This window comes from Lutra lutra, chromosome 6, assembly GCF_902655055.1.
Source record: "Lutra lutra chromosome 6, mLutLut1.2, whole genome shotgun sequence".
NCBI lineage: Eukaryota > Metazoa > Chordata > Mammalia > Carnivora > Mustelidae > Lutra > Lutra lutra.
Genome location: NC_062283.1, coordinates 40498090 through 40517527, shown reverse-complemented (window position 1 = coordinate 40517527; position 19438 = coordinate 40498090). Strand labels below are relative to the sequence as shown.

Here is a 19438-nt window from a genome sequence, read left to right as displayed (position 1 = left end):
ATTTGTTTTTCTGGGAAATTCTCTCTTTCTCCTTCTATTCTAAATGAAAGCCTTCCTGGATAGAGTATTCTTGGCTGTAGATTTTTTCCTTTTAGCACTTGGAATTTATCATGCTGCTTCCTTCTGGCCGATAAAGTTTCTGCTGAAAAACCCACTGACTGCTATAAGGGGTTTCTCTTGTATGTCACTGCTTTCCTTTGTAACACTACAAATATGTTTTAAAGAATCTCCTGTGGGATTCATAGTACTGGTGATCAGACATACTTTGTTCATCAAAATTTTGGGGAGCCATATTAATAAAACTACTTAAAATAGTATTTTAGAGAAAATACTATGAGTTTTAATAAAGTGCTGAGATAAAGTTCAGTAGCTTAGCATCATGGGATCCATTTAAGGAAGTATAATAATAAAATTCAGTGCAGTTATTAAAAAAAAAACCCTGAATAAAACAAATATAAATATGCTCAAAAATAGGAGTGAAACCCGTTTTAGTGATATTCAACTAGATCTGATGAGCTATTATCTTATGCCAACCTTCACACATTAAAATTTGGTTTTAAATACCACCCTCTTTAAAATATCAAAATAATGAAGTTAAACATTTTGTACTTACCTCTATTAAGTAATTTTGGCTTCCATACATGACATATTGGGGAGCAAGACTATAAATCATGTAGCTAGTATGAAGGACAATAAGCAGAAGTATCATGCAAAGAAATAAGAGGGCCTGGGGCCTGGTTCTACCTCTTCTAATTTTATATAGCTGGAAAGAAAAAAAGACAGTAACAGTATTTCAGCAATATGCTTTATTTGTAAGGCACTAAGTTCTGCTTTTGTGTTAGAGGTAATGAATACAGGTCAACCAATGATTTCTTTTTCTAAAATAAATATTAAAAATTCTTAATCATTTCAAATGATTATGAGATTGACAATTTTTTCTCTGCAAAGCTTTTAGCTTTACATTCATGTTTATTTAAAAATCACAGCAAAGCAGGGGCACCTGGGTGGCTCAGTCGTTGGGCGTCTGCCTTCGGCTCAGGTCATGGTCCCTGGGTCCTGGGATCGAGCCCCACATCGGGCTCGATCCCTGGGTCCTGGGATCAAGCCCCACATCGGGCTCCCTGCTAAGCAGGAAGCCTGCTTCTCCCTCTCCCACTCCCCCACCTGTGTTCCCTTCTCTCACTGCATCTCTCTCTGTCAAATAAATAAGCAAAATCTTTAAAAAAAAAAAAAAAATCACAGCAAAGCATCTATATTCAAAGGATTCTATAAATGATCCATGAAAAACTCAAGACCTAGAGAACATATAGAGTATTCATCTGGTTTGTTTCCAGGCAAATCTAAACTTATTATGTAATAGCATCTATTAGAAGTTTATAGAGCTAAGAAGAATTATGAACTACCACTAATGCTATCTGAAGGTTAGAGGAAGGAGTTTAAACTATATGTATTAGTAATATATTTGTGGTTTTACATATTACTGCACAAGAACAGACATGTCATACATTTATAAATACTCATTTCTATGAAATACTCATGACATCCTTCTATTATACTCTAAGTTCTAGTTTATCACGATTTATATCAATCTGACTACAAATATTTTCATATACATTTACAATAAAGGAAAACTAAAACATGATAACAAATACAATAAGCCAAGGGACTTGCTTCATTTCAATGGCAAGAGCACATTTTTATTTTAGCAACTAAGAAATCACCACGCTATTTTATTAACAGATGTTAGTACAACAGAGAGTAGAAGAACTTCAGTTCTGGATGGGATGACAATAAGAACACCTAAAAATTGACACTTCCCAGCTTCCCTTACATCTAGTCATAACTAACAGTGATAAAACATTAAACACTGAAAGGAAAGAAGTCTGCTGGGGCCTTCTGGGAAAGTGTTTTTTTAATGGAGCATGAACAAGATAAATGGAGCTGCAGCAGCCATATTACAGTCATGAGGAAGAAGCCAAGAGCAATACAGAGATGTTGGACTTGACATTTTTGAACTAAAAAGCAATGCTAGATTTTTAAAAAATCTCACAGGAAATCTTTTATTAGTTCAACTTTTATTAGTTAACTGGTTTTTCTTTTACTCCCAGGTGGAAGTAATCTCTAGTCAAATCATCTTCATTTTGAAAAAAAAAATATTTTTTTAAGATTTATTTATGTATTTATTTAAAAGAGAGAGAGAGAGAACATGAGCAGGGAGAAGGAGCAGAGGGAGAGGGAGAAGCAGACCACCCTGAGGAGAAGCCTGATGCACAGCTCAATCCTAGGACCTAGAGATCATGACCTGTGCTGAAGGTAGATGCTTAACTGACTGAGCCACCCAGGTGCCCCTTGAAATTCTTAATTTATCTCAAAATGAGTGTAAGAAGAAAATAACCCTTCTCCAATCATATAGCAATTTTAACTTCTAGTAGGAAGGGTCATCTTGAGAGCTACAGTGTATTCATTTATACTTCAATGTGTTTTCATGCAGCCAAACACTAAGGAAAATAATGTAACTTCCAGATCAGGTTTTCTCAACCTTGGCATTATTGCCATTTTGGGCTGGATAAGTCTTTGTTATGGATGGCCGCCCTGCACAATCCAGAATGTTTAGGGTTTCTATCCATTAGACACCAGTAGCACCCACTAGTTTTTTGGTTGTTTGTTGTTGTTGTTGTTTTTTACTGTGGAAGGAGCCAAGATGCCCTTCAACAGATGAATGGATAAAGAAGACATGGTCCATATATACAATGGACTATTACTCAGCCATCAGAAAGGATGAATACCCACCATTTGCACTGACATGGATGGAACTGGAGGAGATCATGCTAAGTGATCAACCCACTAGTTTCAACAACTGCAAATATCCCCAGCATAGCCAAATGTATGCAGGAGGTAAACCTGCCCATTTAAAAACCACCACTTGGACAAAAAGCACCTTTATGCTAATGTGAAGTGAAAAAGCTAATATTTCCTTTTAATATCAAGATATTTACAAATTTATATTATAAATCTAAGTTAACATAGTAATGGAGATTATGTACAAAATTATGAAAACAATATTGTTATACTTACTCTAACCCAAAAGAACCATATGCCAATATTTCGAATTCCCGCCATTGAAGTAAAAATAAAGTACATAATAATAATTGTTATAAGAATATAATCAAGAGGAAACACCTGAAAAAATAAAATTTAATTTAATACATAAACAAATAAATACACAAATTTAATACACAAAATACACAGGGTCTAGAAGTCATATAAAATTAACTGAAACTTCATTATTCATATTTGACAAATGTTTAAAATATCAACCCTGATTTTGATCAGGTTACTATGATAATACAAAAGAAAAGAATCCTCCAAAAATCAATTACTAAACTGTTACTAAATTGTTTAGTACTCATTATCCTAAGAAAATCCTATAATGAATTAAACTAAAATTATACTTATATATGGAATAAAAGACTTCATTAAAAATTAAAAATAGGGATTGGAAAAGTTCATTAGGTATTATAATATATCCCAAATCAAATTATGTGTAAGAGTTCAGCAATGTATCAATATAATCTTTAAAGTAATATATCAATGTGGAAATTATACATGAATGAAGAGCCAAATCAGTAGAGGGCACAGCCTATATTGCCAAGTATTACTAGTTTGTTAATATAGTAATTTGACAGAATGACAATGTTGGCTGAAGAATAAAATGTTATTTTGTTGTTGTTGTTTACTCACTGTTTGTAGTACAGGCAAAAGCATATTCAGTGGATTACTCAAGTTAGCTCCAAAAATTATAAAACCAGAATCTATTCCAGCTGAATGAAGGGCTTTATCCAAACTAAAACAACAAAAATGATAAAGAGTGAATTTACATATTATACAGGCATATTTTCAATTAACTTAGAAAAAATATCCTAAGTTAAGCATGCAGATTCAACAGAGTCAAAGAAAACCCCAGGTAACAAATTAAACCTCACTTAAATATCTTACAGATACTGCTCAACTGAAACAAAACAAAGAAACACTGTCTATTATTGCACCTTTTTAGTCAGTCTTTGAGTTAATGCTGTAGAAAACTTCAAGTAAAACAGCTAAAGATGAATAGGCTACTAATGGAATCAAGTATGGAAAATGTACGGCATACAGGATGTGTGCTTTGGAAAATACGTGTACTATACTTACTTTGACAGGAAGAGAGAAATTATAAACAGCAATGCAACTAAGATGAAAAATATTCCCCAAATGATCTAAAAGTAAAAAGAAATTCATTAAAATATAGTTCTAGAAGTTGATATTAAAAGCACAAAACCATTATGCTCAATATGAGTTGCAAGCATATGACAATGATCTAAACACAATGATCCAATGTCTATTTCAATTTAGTAATCTTAGACATTTATCATCTAAATTTTCATTATGAGACTGTTTGAAAACACATACACAAAAGAGACAAAGTATTTAAAAGTCTTAATGAGTAAGTAAACAAATGAGATTCTGCTAGGCCATATAAAAGGTTTATATTCAGTTACAATGAAATATAAACTTCAAAGATAACTGAAAACTAAATTAAGACTTACATACATACATAAAAAACCAAACCCATGAAACTCATCAAGTTATATAAACCTGTTATTAAAAAAGGGAACGTGGAACATTTCCCATGGAATTTTTATATAAACACACACACACACAGAGGTATATACACACACATATATACACAAGCATATAATTTACAGTTTTTGTCTACATGTTTTGTGTGTGTTTGTATGTGTGTGTATATCTATCTATATCTATCTATCTATATCTTAATACCATGGCCCAGAAAAGTCTATGTAACTGCTACTATTCCTGAAATAGAAAGTATTAACAGCACTGAAGAAACTGTCACCTTAATAATATTTCTGGGAAGAAATGTATTAAGCATTGTAATTGGTAGAATACATTTCCTTCTACCATATGAACTTACATAAGAGATAGTAAAAAACAAGTGAAAAATTTTTGAAACTGGGTCTCTAAGGAATAAAAAAAGGGCTGCAATCTATGTTAGTAATAACCTTGGCTCTTTTTTTACCTGACATCTTCTCTAACTTCTAGCAACAAGAAGGTTGAAGAATCCACAAAATCAGAACAAAAAAAAGAAGATTCTGATTAAGCACAATTAAGTGTTTTGGGCTTCTCTTTTGGAGAAAGAATTGGAATTGATAGGAATTGATAGGAATAGATGGATAATATCATGAATTTGAGGGTGATTTTCATCTTATTCCACATAACTGCTAAAGTATACTTTAAAATTCTGCCAGGATAAATGAAACAAAATAGTAACACATCAGCCTCCCCACATATAAAGATGAATTTTGGAATAAATTTTAGGCTGTGTTCTAGAATCTTCTTCAGTTCTGAAAGAGTGCCTCTGAAACCACTGGGAAAGAAAACTGGTAAGAGAGAACCAAAAAGGATATAGTCATTACCTGAAATAGAAAACACCACTTGTACGTATTTTACATTCTGGAATTTCATGTGAGAATTCATTTATTTAAAAAAGGTATCACTGCTGGTGTTTCTGGGTAGCTGGCTGTTGAACAGCTAGCTCTTCACTTTGGCTAAGTCATGACCTCTGGGTAATGGGCTTGAGCCCCACAACAGGCTCCCTGCTCAGCATGGAATCTGCTTATCGCTCTCCTTCCCCCCTCGGCCCCTCCCCCTACTTGTGGCCACCTGCTCTCCCTCTCTCTAAAAGAAATAACTAAATCTTAAAAAAAGGTCTCATTGCTAAAGAAGTTTGAAATGACCCCTTTATAGTAACAAAAGTTCATTAGTAGAAGGTATAAAAGAGCTTACACAATCTTTTTCTACTAGATTTGAGCACCTTTATTTGATACCTAGGTGAACCAGAAGACAATATAATTACACTGAGGATCTACATCTGAAACAAATTATTTCCTAATAGATTGCTAATAAGAAATAGTTTGTAGCATGAGGGCATATAACTGCCAGATGCCAATTAGTAGTACAAAGACATAACACAGAAACAGCAGAAGTTAAAATTCCCTTTCCTTGATGCACATTTTGGGGAAAGAAAAAAAAAAAAAAGGAAAAAAAAATCCTGGACTATTTTCCCAATCTGTTGGGATGAATGACCAACAGTTACATTGTTTAATCATAGCCACCCAATAGAAAACAGAATAAATGTAAAAAATATAACTTTTACAAAAACCAAGAAAACTACATTTAAATGAGACCCTAAATTAGCACTTCCAGAATCATATCAGTGATGACCCCCTTGAACTGACCTAAATATCCCACTCTTAGGTATAATGTCAATTTTGAAATAAAGATTAAGCTATAGAGGTGACATCAGTAAAGAGAGAGAAGGTAAGAATGTCTGAAAATCCTCTCCTCCCTAAAAGCAATGAAGAAACTGGCATAAATTCTCAGAATCAACTTTTTCAACACTACGGAAATTTACCAAAGCCATGCAACAACCCAAGGACATTTACCAAGAAAAATGACTGATTCTCAGTAAGAACACAGAGCATTATGGCATTTTAACTTGTAGTCCCAAACACTTCTCTCTAGTGTATGGTAGAGCCTTTAAAGACAGTCTGTAAAAGCCAGAAGCCTAGCAGCCACCTGAGGAAACAAAAAGGGGATGGAGCTCTTTCAAAGTCTCATTCCCAGAGTATTGTTATTATTTGACCTGCTGGTTAATTCCATGGAAGATCCCACTTGCAAGACCATCTGTTTGACAAGAACTGAAGCTCACACAATACAAAAATCCCTTCTCAGGAGTGTCTGTCAAAAAACTACAGGCAACCGATAATATTATGGCCATAAGAATTGGTAAGTAACAGGCAAAAAATAAACTAACCAAAAAGATGACTTCACTAGTGAATTTTACTAAAGGTTAAGAATTAATACCAATCTTTTACAAACTTTTCCAAAAAAGAAAGGAAGAAAAGGAAGGATGACTTCCTAGCTCAATCTATGATACCAGTATTACTCTGATACTAAAACCAGTCAAATACAATGACAAAAAAATGAAAACTATAGACTAATGTTCCTTATAAAAATGACTGCTAGAGTCCTGAACAAAATATTAGCAAACCAAATTGGGCAACATGTAAAAAAAAAATTATGTACATAATCATGTGCAATATATCGAAGGAATACAGGTTGATTCAACATAAAGAAATCAATCAATATTATACAATGTTTTAACAGAAAAAAGGTCAGAAACCACATGATCTCAACAGGCACAGAAAAAGCACTCGACCAAATGCTTTTATTAAAAAAAAAAAAGGCACAATAAATTAGAAATACATGGGATAGTCCTCAATCTGTTAAGTGTATCTACAAAACTTACACAGCTAATATTATATTTAATGGTGACACACTAAAAGCTTTCCCATTAAAAGCAAGGAAAAAGCAAGGATGTTCACTCTTTTTTTTTTTTTAAGATTTTATTTACTTAGAGAGAGAGAGAGAGAGAGAGAGAGAGAAATAGAGACAGAAAGCACAAGCAGGGAGGGAGAGGGAGAAGCAGGCTCCACACTGAACAGGGAGCCCAACTCGGAGCTTGATCCTAGGACCCTGGGATCATGACTTGACAGCTTAACTGACTTCGTAACCCAGGTGCCCCAAGGATGATAACTCTTACCACTTCTTGTCATATATATATATATATATGACATATATATATATATATATACCTCTGCAGATGACATTTTATAGACAGAAAATCCTAAGAATATTACAATAAAACAATCGGAACAAATAAATGAATTTTAAAAGACCGCAGGATACAAGATCAACATACAAAAATTAGCTGTATTCTGTATGCTAGCAGTATATTGTCTGAAATGAAAATATACAAAAACCCTCCCACACATATGGAACAATAAGGCTAGCTTGAATAAAACAAAGGAGATTCAAGGGAGACAAGAAACATGAGAAGTTGGGAAAAGGTCTATTACCAAATGGGGACAGAAAAGAAAGACACCCTTAAAAAAACTGGCATTTAAAATTAGGTACAAAGGTTGGATAGAAATTTAAAAATTGAATAAGCCTCATTACTAACCCCTAAGTCTTCAGTTCCACCCCTCAGTGGTAACTACCACTAATTCTTACAAATCCTGTCCAAAAGGTGTATGCTGAGGGGTATGTGTGTTTCAAAAGAGTATCTACCATACACAATATCTGCAACCTGAACATTAGTTTCAATTAAAATTAAGACACATCCTGTAGACTACTTTAAGCATTTAAGAAATGATTTCATTTTATATATAACACATATAACTTCATTTTAATGGCTATAGATAGAGTACAATACTTCCAGGTATGGAGGTAAATAATTCATTAAGCCAATCTCCTACTGATGGACACTAGTTATTTTTACATGTGTTTATTAGAACCAAAGGTGCAACAAACAAAAAGTGATTTTTAAACACTTAATAGACTTTTATAACATTTTTGAGTTTACAGAAAAATTGAGGTAACAGTACTGAAGTTCTCATAAACCTCTCCCATATAGTTTCTCCTATTAACATTCTGCATTAGTGTGGTACATTTGTTACAACTGATAATACTGACACATTACCTAAAGTTCATAGTTTACATTAAAATTCAATTTTTGAAAAAAAATTTATGTTATAAAGTTCTATGGGGTTTGCCAAATGCATAACCTCCTGTATCCACCACTACAGTATCACACCAAACAGTTTCACTGGTTTAAAATCTCCTGTTTCGGGACGTCTGGGTGGCTCAGTGGGTTAAAGCCTCTGCCTTCGGCTCAGGTCATGATCCCAGGGTCCTGGGATCGAGTCCCGCATCGGGCTCTCTGCTCTGTGGAGAGCCTGCTTCCTCCTCTCTCTCTCTGCCTGCCTCTCTGCCTACTTGTGATATCTGTCAAATAAATAAATAAAATCTTTAAAAAAATAAATAAATAAAATAAAATCTCCTGTTTCACCTATCCATCTTATTTTACCTCACTCTAACCCCCGACAACCAGTGATCTTTTCTCTGTCTTTACAGTTTTGCCTTTTCCAGAACAGAGCTAGAATCATAAATTATGTAGTGTTCATACACTGCCTCCTTTCCCTTACTATACATACATACATATACATACACACATATATATGTGTGTGTGTGTATATATATATATATATATACACATATATGTATATATATATATATATATATATATATATATATATATATATACTCCTTCATTCTTTTGTGTGGTTTGGTGTGTCATTTCTTCTTCTTTACTGAGTAATGTTCCATTGTATGGAAATACCATAATTTGTCCATTTACCATGAAGGATATCTTGGTTGCTTCAAAGTTTTGGCAATTATGAATAAAGCAACTACAAACATTCATGAACAGATTTTTGTGCAGACATAACTTTTCAACACAGCTGGATAAACACCTAGGAGCATACCTGCTGGATTGTATGAAAAGACCAAGTTTATTTAGTTTTACAAGAAACTGCCAGTGGTGCCTGGTGGTGCAGTTGATTAAGTGACTAACTCTTGGTTTCAGATTGGGTTGTGATCTTAGGGCTGTGGGATAGAGCCCTGCATCACACTTTGTGATCACCCCCAAGTCCACCTGGGATTCTCCCTCTCCCTCTGCCCTTCCCGCTTGCATGTTCTCTCTCAAATAAATGTCTTAAAAAGAAAAAAAACCTGTCAAACTGTGTTCCAAGATGGCAGTACAACTTTGCATTCCCATCAGCAACGAATGAGTTCCTGTTGTTCTACATCTTTGCCAGCATTTGGTTTTGTCAGATAATTTTTTAGTGTGAAATTTTTCACTGGTTTAATCTGCAATTCCTTAAAGATATATGATGTTAAGTATCTTTTTATATGCTTATTTTCCATTTGCATATCTTCTTTCGGGATGGGTGTGTCAATTTTGGCCCATTTTAAAAAATTACATATTTTTTTCAGTGTTCCAAGATTCACTGTTTATGCAGCCCACCCAGTGCTCCTCCTTAATTAACATAACATAACATAACATAACATAACATAACATACGTGCTCTACTTAATACCCACCACCAGGCTCACCCTTTTTAAAAAATTGGGTAATTTCTTATCGTTGAGTTTTAGGAGTATTTTGTATATTTTGGATTGAGGCCCTTTATCAGATATGCATTCTGCAAATATTTTCTCTCAGTCTGTGATCTTTTTATTCTCTTAACAGTGTCCTTCACAGAGCAGAAGTTTCTAATTTTAGTAAAGTTATCAAGTTTTTCCTTCATGGATCAGGCTTTAGTGATGTATTCAAAAACTAAGGTAAGCTAGATTTTCTTCTACATTACTTTCTATAAGTTTTATATTATTTTAATATACTGGGTCCATAATTCACTTTGAGTTAAGTTTTGTGAAAGGTATAAGGTCTATGTCTTGATTCACTTTTTTTTTTTTATAAATGCCAAATTTTTTCAGCACCACTTGCTGAAAAGACTATCCTTTCTCTAATGAATTGTCTTTGCTTCTTTATCAAAGATCAGTTGACTACAGTATGGGTCTATTTCTGGGCTCTCTATTCTGTTGCACTGGTCTATTCGTCTCTTCTTCCACCAATACTATGCTGTCTTGATTACTGTAGCTTTATAGGAAGTCTTGAAGTTGGGTGGTATCAGTCCTCTGACTTTGTCCTTAAGTATTGTGCAGGCCATTCTGGGTCTTTTCCTCCACATCTGTTTTAGATCAATCTGTCAATATCCACACAATATTGCTGGGGTTTTCATTGGAATTGTACTAAATTTACAGATCAAGTTGGGAAAAACTGACCTCTTAAAAAATGTTGTTTTAGAAATATAAATATATAGAACAGAAACCAATTTTTTCCTGTGTATTAATCAGATAAAAATCATGTTACTTTCGTTAAAGCACAGTAAAAAGTGAAATGTTATAATCTATGAAGAATACCAAGTAAGACATTACTTTTGTCGAGTAAAAATACTGTTAATGCTACTAACTTTATATGCGATGTTTTCTAAACCAATGATGGATCAACTGGCTAGAAAATTCTCCATTACCTGCAAAGAAAATTTAAGTTCCTCTATGTCATGAAAGCATTACCATCCCCCAAAATCTCTTCCCTTCCCCTTTAACATTAAGTTTTAAAAACCCTGTGTTCTTTTCATTTAAATCAGTAGTTCTAAACTGGACAAATCCCCCTTCAAAGGACATTTGACAATGTTTACAGAAAGCCTGTCATGATTTAGGGGGAAGGGAAGTTTACATCAAGCAGTTAAGAATGAGGCTAAAGGAATGCTGTTAAACATCCTACAACACACAGGACAGTACTCAGCCTCTCCAACAAAGCACTATTGGGCCGCAAATGTCAAAGATGCTGAGATGGGGAAAGTGTGATTTAAATTGAACCCTGCTAAAGGAATGCTGTTAAACATCCTACAACACACAGGACAGTACTCAGCCTCTCCAACAAAGCACTATTGGGCCGCAAATGTCAAAGATGCTGAGATGGGGAAAGTGTGATTTAAATTGAACCCTGCATGGTATTAGAAAGGACCATGAGTAAGCTATCATTTTAGCAAAAATAAACTTATCATTCTCTTCAAATTATTTTAAGATGCTTATTAGCTTAAAATAGATCTCTTATCCTAGAATTTGATATCATCTGACAATGTGAAACAAAACTTCCAACCAATATAAAAGAAATAATATAGGTGAGCTGGTTTTTTTTTTTTTTTAGACACACCTCTTATCAGATTTCATAGGTTAATTTCCCATATCCATAAATAACTTTCGTATATCCAGGAATATGATAAAAAACAGTAGAAAGGTGCCACACATCTAGAAATTCAAACAAAAGTTAGAGGATAAAATTACAGTAATTTCTATTGTATTTTATTATTAATGTTACCTTAAGTAAAATACCATGTACTTTTTCCTTTTTTGTCAAAAGCAACAGCTGGTATCAAGAATGTTTTAAAAAAAATTGTAGTTTTCTAACTCTTTAATAAGAATGAGGTTAGGAAACAGAAGCATTCCTTCTTTAAAATTGCTTAGAATCTTGTTAACCAAAGAGTGGTCATGGACCAGTAGAATCAGTATCACCTGGGAGCTTGTTGGAAATACATACTTTTGGGGTCTAATTCAGGTGGACTAGATCAGAATCTGTATTTTAACAAGATTCCTGAGGAATACTTACATTAGAATTGAGAAGCTGTGCCTTAAAAAAGTCATTTAGAATGTTAGATGACTACATTAAAAAGATACCAAGTAAACCCAGGTTAAAAGTTTGAAAAGAGAATTTTGGAATGGAGAACTGAATTGAAATTTTAACCCAAACTGAACTTTTTTCTCTCCAGAGGCTATCAGACATCATATGTCAAGTATTACATAGCACCATCTGACTTTATATGTTAAGTATTACATAGCCAGTGGCCATGGGTCTCAGTCTCCTAACTCTAGAGCCCAAATTAATTAGTCTTCAAGACTTTCCTCATGGGTAGAAGGTAAGAAAATACGATTTCCACTATCAAATTTGATATAGTTTGTAAGTTATAGTTTTATAGGTTGTTTTTGAAGTTTTATAGGTTGCAAATGTCCTACAAAAGTTTTTTTAAAAAGTTAGAAAATCAGTAATAGCTCTGGCTATAAATTATATTACAAATAAAATATTTGCAACATATTGCATGGAACACTGGGTGGTTACATGTAAACAATGAATCCTGGAACACATCAAAAACTAATGATGTACTGTATGGTGACTAACATAATAAAAATAAATTTAAAAATAGAAAATTATTACTATTGCAAAGATCCTCACGGTGATTTGTCAATGTAGTACCAGCTTATGATACTTGGTCATGGTTACAATTTTCCTTATATTAGAAGCAATTTCTATTCTGATGGAAGAGACTTTCAAATGGAAGTGGTAAGGATAATGCCAAAAACTGGGGGTGAGGAAGTAGGGGAAATCTAGTAAAAGTTAAGACTTTAATGCTTTATTTTAGTATAATTTCAGATATATGGAGAAAACTGCAAAAATTGCACAAAGAATTTTGATATATCTTCCAACCAGATTCAACAAATCATAACATTTACTTTGCTTTATCATTCTCCATCTATCTGGCTGAACTATTATTTTTGAGAATGAGTTACAGAAATATATTTTAATACCTATTCTCTAAAAGCAAATTCTTTCACATTATCATATTTCAATTGTCAAAATCAAGAAATTAATACTGATAGAATGCTATTATCTAATCTATAGACCTTATTCAAACTTCAATTGTTCCACAAAAAAAAAAGCTGCTTTTTTTTTTCCTGGATCAAAATAAATTCAGCATTATACATTGCTTTTGTTTAGCATTTCTGTTTAGCATCCTTTAATTTGGAACAGCTCCTAAATCGCTTTTATTTTCATGACCTTTAGATTTTGAGGAGTAGAAGGCAGTTATCTGTGTTGTCCTTCAACGTGGGTTGCCTATTTCCTCACACTTAATTCAGCTCATGTATTTTTTAGCAAAAATGACAGAGGAACAATCATACCTACTGTCTCATTACTGATGAGCTTAACTTGGATCACATGGTTAAGGTGGTTCTGGTCATATTTCTCCACTGTAAAATGACTACTGTCCTCTTTGTAAAATTAGTAAGTCTTGTAGGGATATAGTCTGAGATTATGGGAATATCCTATTCTCTCCAAACTCTCACCTTCTAATTTTAGTATTCATTTATGTCTCTTGCAAGAAGCAGTATGTGGTGTTTACCAAATACTGATTTTCTGATATTCATTCTACATTTATTAGGATTCCATAGCAGGGAAGAGCCTTCCTTTCTCCATTTACTCATTTAATAAATATCAATATATTCATATATTTTGATACTTAAATGGTCCCAGATTTAGGAAGTGGGAGTCCCTTTAAGCTAGTTCCTTTAATCATACCCCAGGCTACTCCTCAGAACATCCTCTCCTTCTGACATAGGCAGGTGTGGGCTTATATATTTTCCCAGCACCTGTCTCAGTACCATTTCTCCAATCAGCCCTGTCTTCTTTCAATGCAGTTAGTGTTTTATCTATTTATTAAATTAATGTTTTATTATTAATTAAAACATACACATAGAAATTATATTAAATGATCTGTTTTTCCTCTCTGATTATTTTCTGCTTTTATGTTTTTTCTTTTCCTTGTGTTTTCTTTTGGTATACTTTGCTCACCTTTTGTGCTTGGAATTTAGTGTGTGTGTTTTTATCCTTTTATTTTTATGAATAAGTGTGTTTATGGCTTTGAATTTCGTGATCACTATTTCCTGAACACTGTTTTAAATGTATCCCATAGATTCTAATATGATGTTTCCATCATTAATTTTTAGAAATTTTGCCATTTGTTTTTCTCCTTTCCTTTCACCCAAGAGTTGCTGAATAGAAGGTTAATTTCCAAGTGAAAAGTGCCTTAGCTTATTGATTTTGTTGTAATTTCTGGTTTTAATGCTGCACTGCAATCAGGGAAGAGTTGTTTGTAATACATCCACTCTGTAGAATTCACTGACAGCTTCTTCACGACACAATATATGATCAATTTAGTGAATATTCCATGTGCACTTGGAGAGAAGGCACAGTTGCTATTATTGGGATGTAAAGTTCAAAAGTTATGATACACCTTATTGATTAAATTTAAGTCTTCTATAATCTTACTCAATTTTGTGCACCTCAAAGTCTTCCCCTGAGTATGGTGTTATGTTATTCTCATACTGTTAACATATTTCAACCTATGTCTCCTTGATCTCTCATACTTCTTGCTTCATAAGATTGGCTGTGTTCTTTGGTACATAACTATTTTATCTTCCTTGCAACTTGTGAATTTTCATATTAACAGGTATATTAGTTTTCTATTGCTACACTGACAAATTACTACAAATTTAGTGGCTTAAAACAGCAACTATTTATTATTCTGTAGGTCAGAAATACACGCACAGCACAGTTCTGCTGGTTCTCTGCTTAAGGTCACATAATACCAAGTTGTCAACAGAGCTGTATTCCCTTCCAGAGACTCTGGGGAAGAATCACTTCATGCTCTTTGAGATTGTTCACAGAATTCAGTTCCTTGAGGTGACAAGGCCAATAGTCTGCTGGCTATCAACGGGGAGCCTCTCAATTCCTTAAGCTGCTGGCATTCCTTTTCACACTGCACCCTTCATTTTCAAATTAGTAATGGCAAGTCAAGCCTTCTCACATTTTTAACTATCTCTCTCTAACCCTAGCCAAAAAAAGTTCTATGATTTCAAAAGCTCATGTTATTAGACTGGGCCCACTCAGATAATCCAGGATAACCTCCATGAAGTTGTAACCATAACTGCATCTGCACAGTCCCCTTCACCACTTCATGTAACATTCTAAGGGTTCCGCGGATTAAGGAATGGAAATCACTGGGGAGAGAAGGGATTCTATCACGTATCCTTTGTTGGATTTAACGTCTTTAAACTTGAAATTCTACTTTATCTAACACCAAGATCACTGTATGTTTTCTTATTATTTCCACAAGCCTCACATATCTTTCAACACACATTTTTAGCCTTTGTCAATCTGTTTTAGGTGTCTCATTTAAATGACATATAGTTCTATCTTGCTTTCTGAGGAAAATTAAAATTTTTCTTTTAATAGTGAGTTAGTTCCATTCATATTTATTGATATGCCTGAAACATTAATCTCAACAGTCTTACTGTCTGAGAATTGTGTGTATAATTCCTGTGTTTCTTACTTAATGTGTGTTCTTCACTGTTTTAGTTCCTTTTTGTCAAGAGGCTTATACTTTTTTTTAAATTTATTTCTTTTCAGCGTAACAGTATTCATTGTTTTTGCACCACACCCAGTGCTCCATGCAAATGTGAAGAAGGTTTATACTTTTGTTTTGGTATACTTCAATTTTTTTATTTAGCCGTTTGGTGTAGAGTTGTTTAGTTTTTATGTATCCAACTTCCACCTAACTCCCCACACAGTAATCTATAAGAAATCTTACTTCTCTTTTTCCTTTCTTAATTGCATGATTTGTTTAATCAGAACAGTGTTTATACATAGTCTCATCTTTGCCCACATCTTTTCTTCACAGATCTGCAATATTAAATATTCCCCTTTATTTCTTTTGCTGATGTTTTTCCTCTCACTTCTTAGTTGGTTAGAACTTGGCAATTAGTGGCTTTCTCAAGAGCACATGAGTACAGAATTCTCTGAGTTTTAAATGTTTAAAAACTGTTTTTCTAAAAGATAGTTTGGCTATATATAAACTTCTGGCTTCATACTTTTTCACTGAAACTTTTTTTTAAATTTCCCCCATTCTTGCCTTGCTTTATCATGTTTTTTGAGGAGTCTGATTCTAACTATGTTGCCCTTGTAAAGTCAGTTGATTTTTTTACTTGGAAATCCTGAGGGCTCTTCGTTAATTTTGAAGTCAGTGTTATAGAAAAATGCACATAAAATTTTCCCAGGTACAAGGTGGCTATTTCAATATGGAGATTTATGTATGTCTATTTTTAGGTGGATTTTTGCTACTGCATGGACACCAATTAAACATGTAGTTTCTCTTTCTTCTCTTCCATTTCAACACTTTTTGATCCTTTTATTTCACCTTGTTTTCTTTCTCTTGGTTGTTACATACCTTTATTCAGTGCCACTTACTAAATTTTATTTGCTTCTATTCTCCTTTGGACACCCTATAATTTTTCTTCATTTCTGAAATTAACTGTGTTTTCCTCCCATTTTTTCAGACAGTCCGACTCTTCATTTCTCCCTGGTTTTTGGCCATTTGTTTTTTTTTTTTTTTCTATTTTTTAAATAGTGGTAAAAGATACATAACATAAAATTTACGTCTTAACCTTTTTTAAGTGTACAGTTTAGTAGTGTTAAATACGTTCACATGTTTGTACAACCAATCCCCAGGAATTCTATCTTGCAAAACTGAAACTCTGCATCAATTCAACAACTTTCCATGTCTCTCGCCCCAGCCCCCGGCAGCCATCATTCCTTCAGTTTCTATGAATTTGACCACTCTAGATACCTCACATAACTGGAATCATACAATATTTATTTTTTTTTTTGTTTGACCAGTTTATTTAACTTTTACGGGATTTCAGATCACTCTTACGCTCAACCTCCAAATTTCTTCTATCTCTCATGCAATTTTCCCCAAATTATCTTTGTTTAAACACAAAGTTTTACAGTAAGAGCTGGAGATAACACTTGCTGGATTTGGGGATTTTTGTTTTGTTTTTACTTATAGGTACAGTTGAGTCTCATTTGCAGATCTGCATCTGCAAATCCATCTACTCATTAAAATTTATTTATAAACTTAAAATCAATACTTGGGGCACTTGTGGTCTTCTGGGATATGTGCAAAGTAATAAAAAATCTAAGTCACCTGATTTGCAAGTTCCCAACTTGCACAACAAGGCAACACTTTATTTCAGCTCACATACTGTAAACAAGTATCCTTTCTCTATTTAGTGTTACATTCTTTATATTTTTGTGCTTTTGTGTTGGTACTTTTGCTCTTTTAAACAGCCCCCAAACACAGTGATGAAGTGCTATCTAGTGTTACTAAGACTAAGAAGGCTATGATTACTGAGAAAGTACACGTGTTAGGTAAGCCTTGTTCAGATATGAGTTATACTACTGGTAGTCTTAAGTTCAATGTTAATGAATCAACCATATATATTAAACAGGTTGTTCTTCAACACAAACACAAAAAACAAGGTAATGTATTGTTCACTCACTTATTTCCAAGACCCAATCCAAGGTTTTCTATATACTTGAGTTTCATGACTGTACTTATATAAAGATGGGTTAGGTTGCTTACTAGGGGGTTTATTCTTATATGAATACCATACCATACCATAAATTTACTGGTAATCTACAAGACACTGTAGGTTACAGGAACTTTAGCACAATTAATACCAACCTAAACCACCCAAAACAGATCTTAAGAAGCATCTACACTAAACTGTATCTATCAATAGCGATCAAGCAAAAACCTGGAATACATGATTATACTTCCAATAAAATACTTAATAAGACTTCTTTAAAGTTAGCGCCAGTCTTTGTCTTTAGACATACTCAAATGGTATGGCCTAAAACAAACCACCACCACCAAAACAAAAACAGACATGCTTTAAGTATTATTCTGAGAAAGGAAATCTGCTACATCTTTAGACATAATTCACAGTAAATTTCAAAGGGTAAAATGACATGACAAAAATATCAGTAAAGAAAAATTAAAATATTCCCATACAACTTCAAAACAACAATGCACTGTCTGTGTATGATGAAATTATTTTCACTGTTTGCTTACCTTATGAAATTTTGTTATGTTTATGTTTGTATATGTGTTGGGGGGGGTTAGGATATTGGTGGGACAAGCAGAAATAAAAATTTTGCTACTTCTTTATTATGGGTCTGATTCAAATAAACAGAACCAAATATAATAAAATGCTTAGGAATAAATTTAATAAACAAAGAGACAAAAGACTTAATACACTGAAAACTACAAAACACTGCTGAAAGAAACTCAAGTAGACATAAGTAAATGTGAAGACATGCCACGTTAATGTACTTAAAGCCTTAATATTGTTAAAGTAACAATATCACTGAAAGTGATCTAGACAATGAACACAATGCCTATGAAAAGTACAAAGGTGTTTTTGCAAAAATGTTTTTTTTTGCAGAAATAGAAAAACCCATCCTAAAATTCATAAGGAATTTCTAAAAACCTCAAATAGCCAACACAATCTTACAGAAGAAGAAGCTATAAGCCTCATATTTCCTTATTTCAAAACTTACTACAGAGGAGCACAATGGTAGAGGAGTAAGAGACCTAAATTTCATCTGGTCCCAGGAATTCAGCTAGATAGTTATGAAACCATTCTGAACACCCACAAACTCAACTGGAGATTGAAGAAAAGATAACCACAATTTATGAACAGAAAAGCGACCACTTTCTGGAAATGTATATTTTCCAGGGGTCACTGTTACCCTTTTAGCATTTTTTTCTCTCATTCAACTACTCTTCTCTGGACAAAATGACAAAATGGAAAAACTCACCTCAAAAGAAAAGAAGCAGTACCAACTCCCAGGAACCTAATCAATACGGACATTAGTAAGGTGTCAGAACTAGAGTTCAGAATGACAATTATAAAGATATCAGCTGGCCTTGAAAAAAAGCAAAGAAGATACTAAAGAATCCATTTCAGGAGAAATAAAAGAAAATATAACCAAATCAAAGTCAAAAAGGCTATTAATGAGGTGAACTAAAAAAATGGAGGCTCTAACTGCTAGGATAAATGAGGCAGAAGAGAATTAGTGATATAGAAGACCAAATGATGGAGAACAAAGAAGCTGAGAAAAAGACAAACAACAACTGGACATCAAAGGGAGAATTCGAGAGCTAAGTGATACCATA

The 19438-nt window shown here is 33.5% G+C and overlaps 1 protein-coding gene across 1 annotated transcript in view; it reads right to left on the bottom strand.

Annotated features, from left to right (window-relative positions):
* The window catches only part of LMBRD1 (LMBR1 domain containing 1), a 129789-nt gene that overhangs the window by 28454 nt on the left and 81897 nt on the right, over nt 1-19438 (bottom strand). The window contains exons 10-13 of the mRNA XM_047733035.1: nt 4189-4253; nt 3742-3844; nt 3076-3180; nt 614-763 (exon numbers count right to left, since the gene is read on the bottom strand). Coding sequence (XP_047588991.1) covers nt 614-763; nt 3076-3180; nt 3742-3844; nt 4189-4253 — 423 coding nt within the window. The remainder of the gene's footprint in view (nt 1-613; nt 764-3075; nt 3181-3741; nt 3845-4188; nt 4254-19438) is intronic.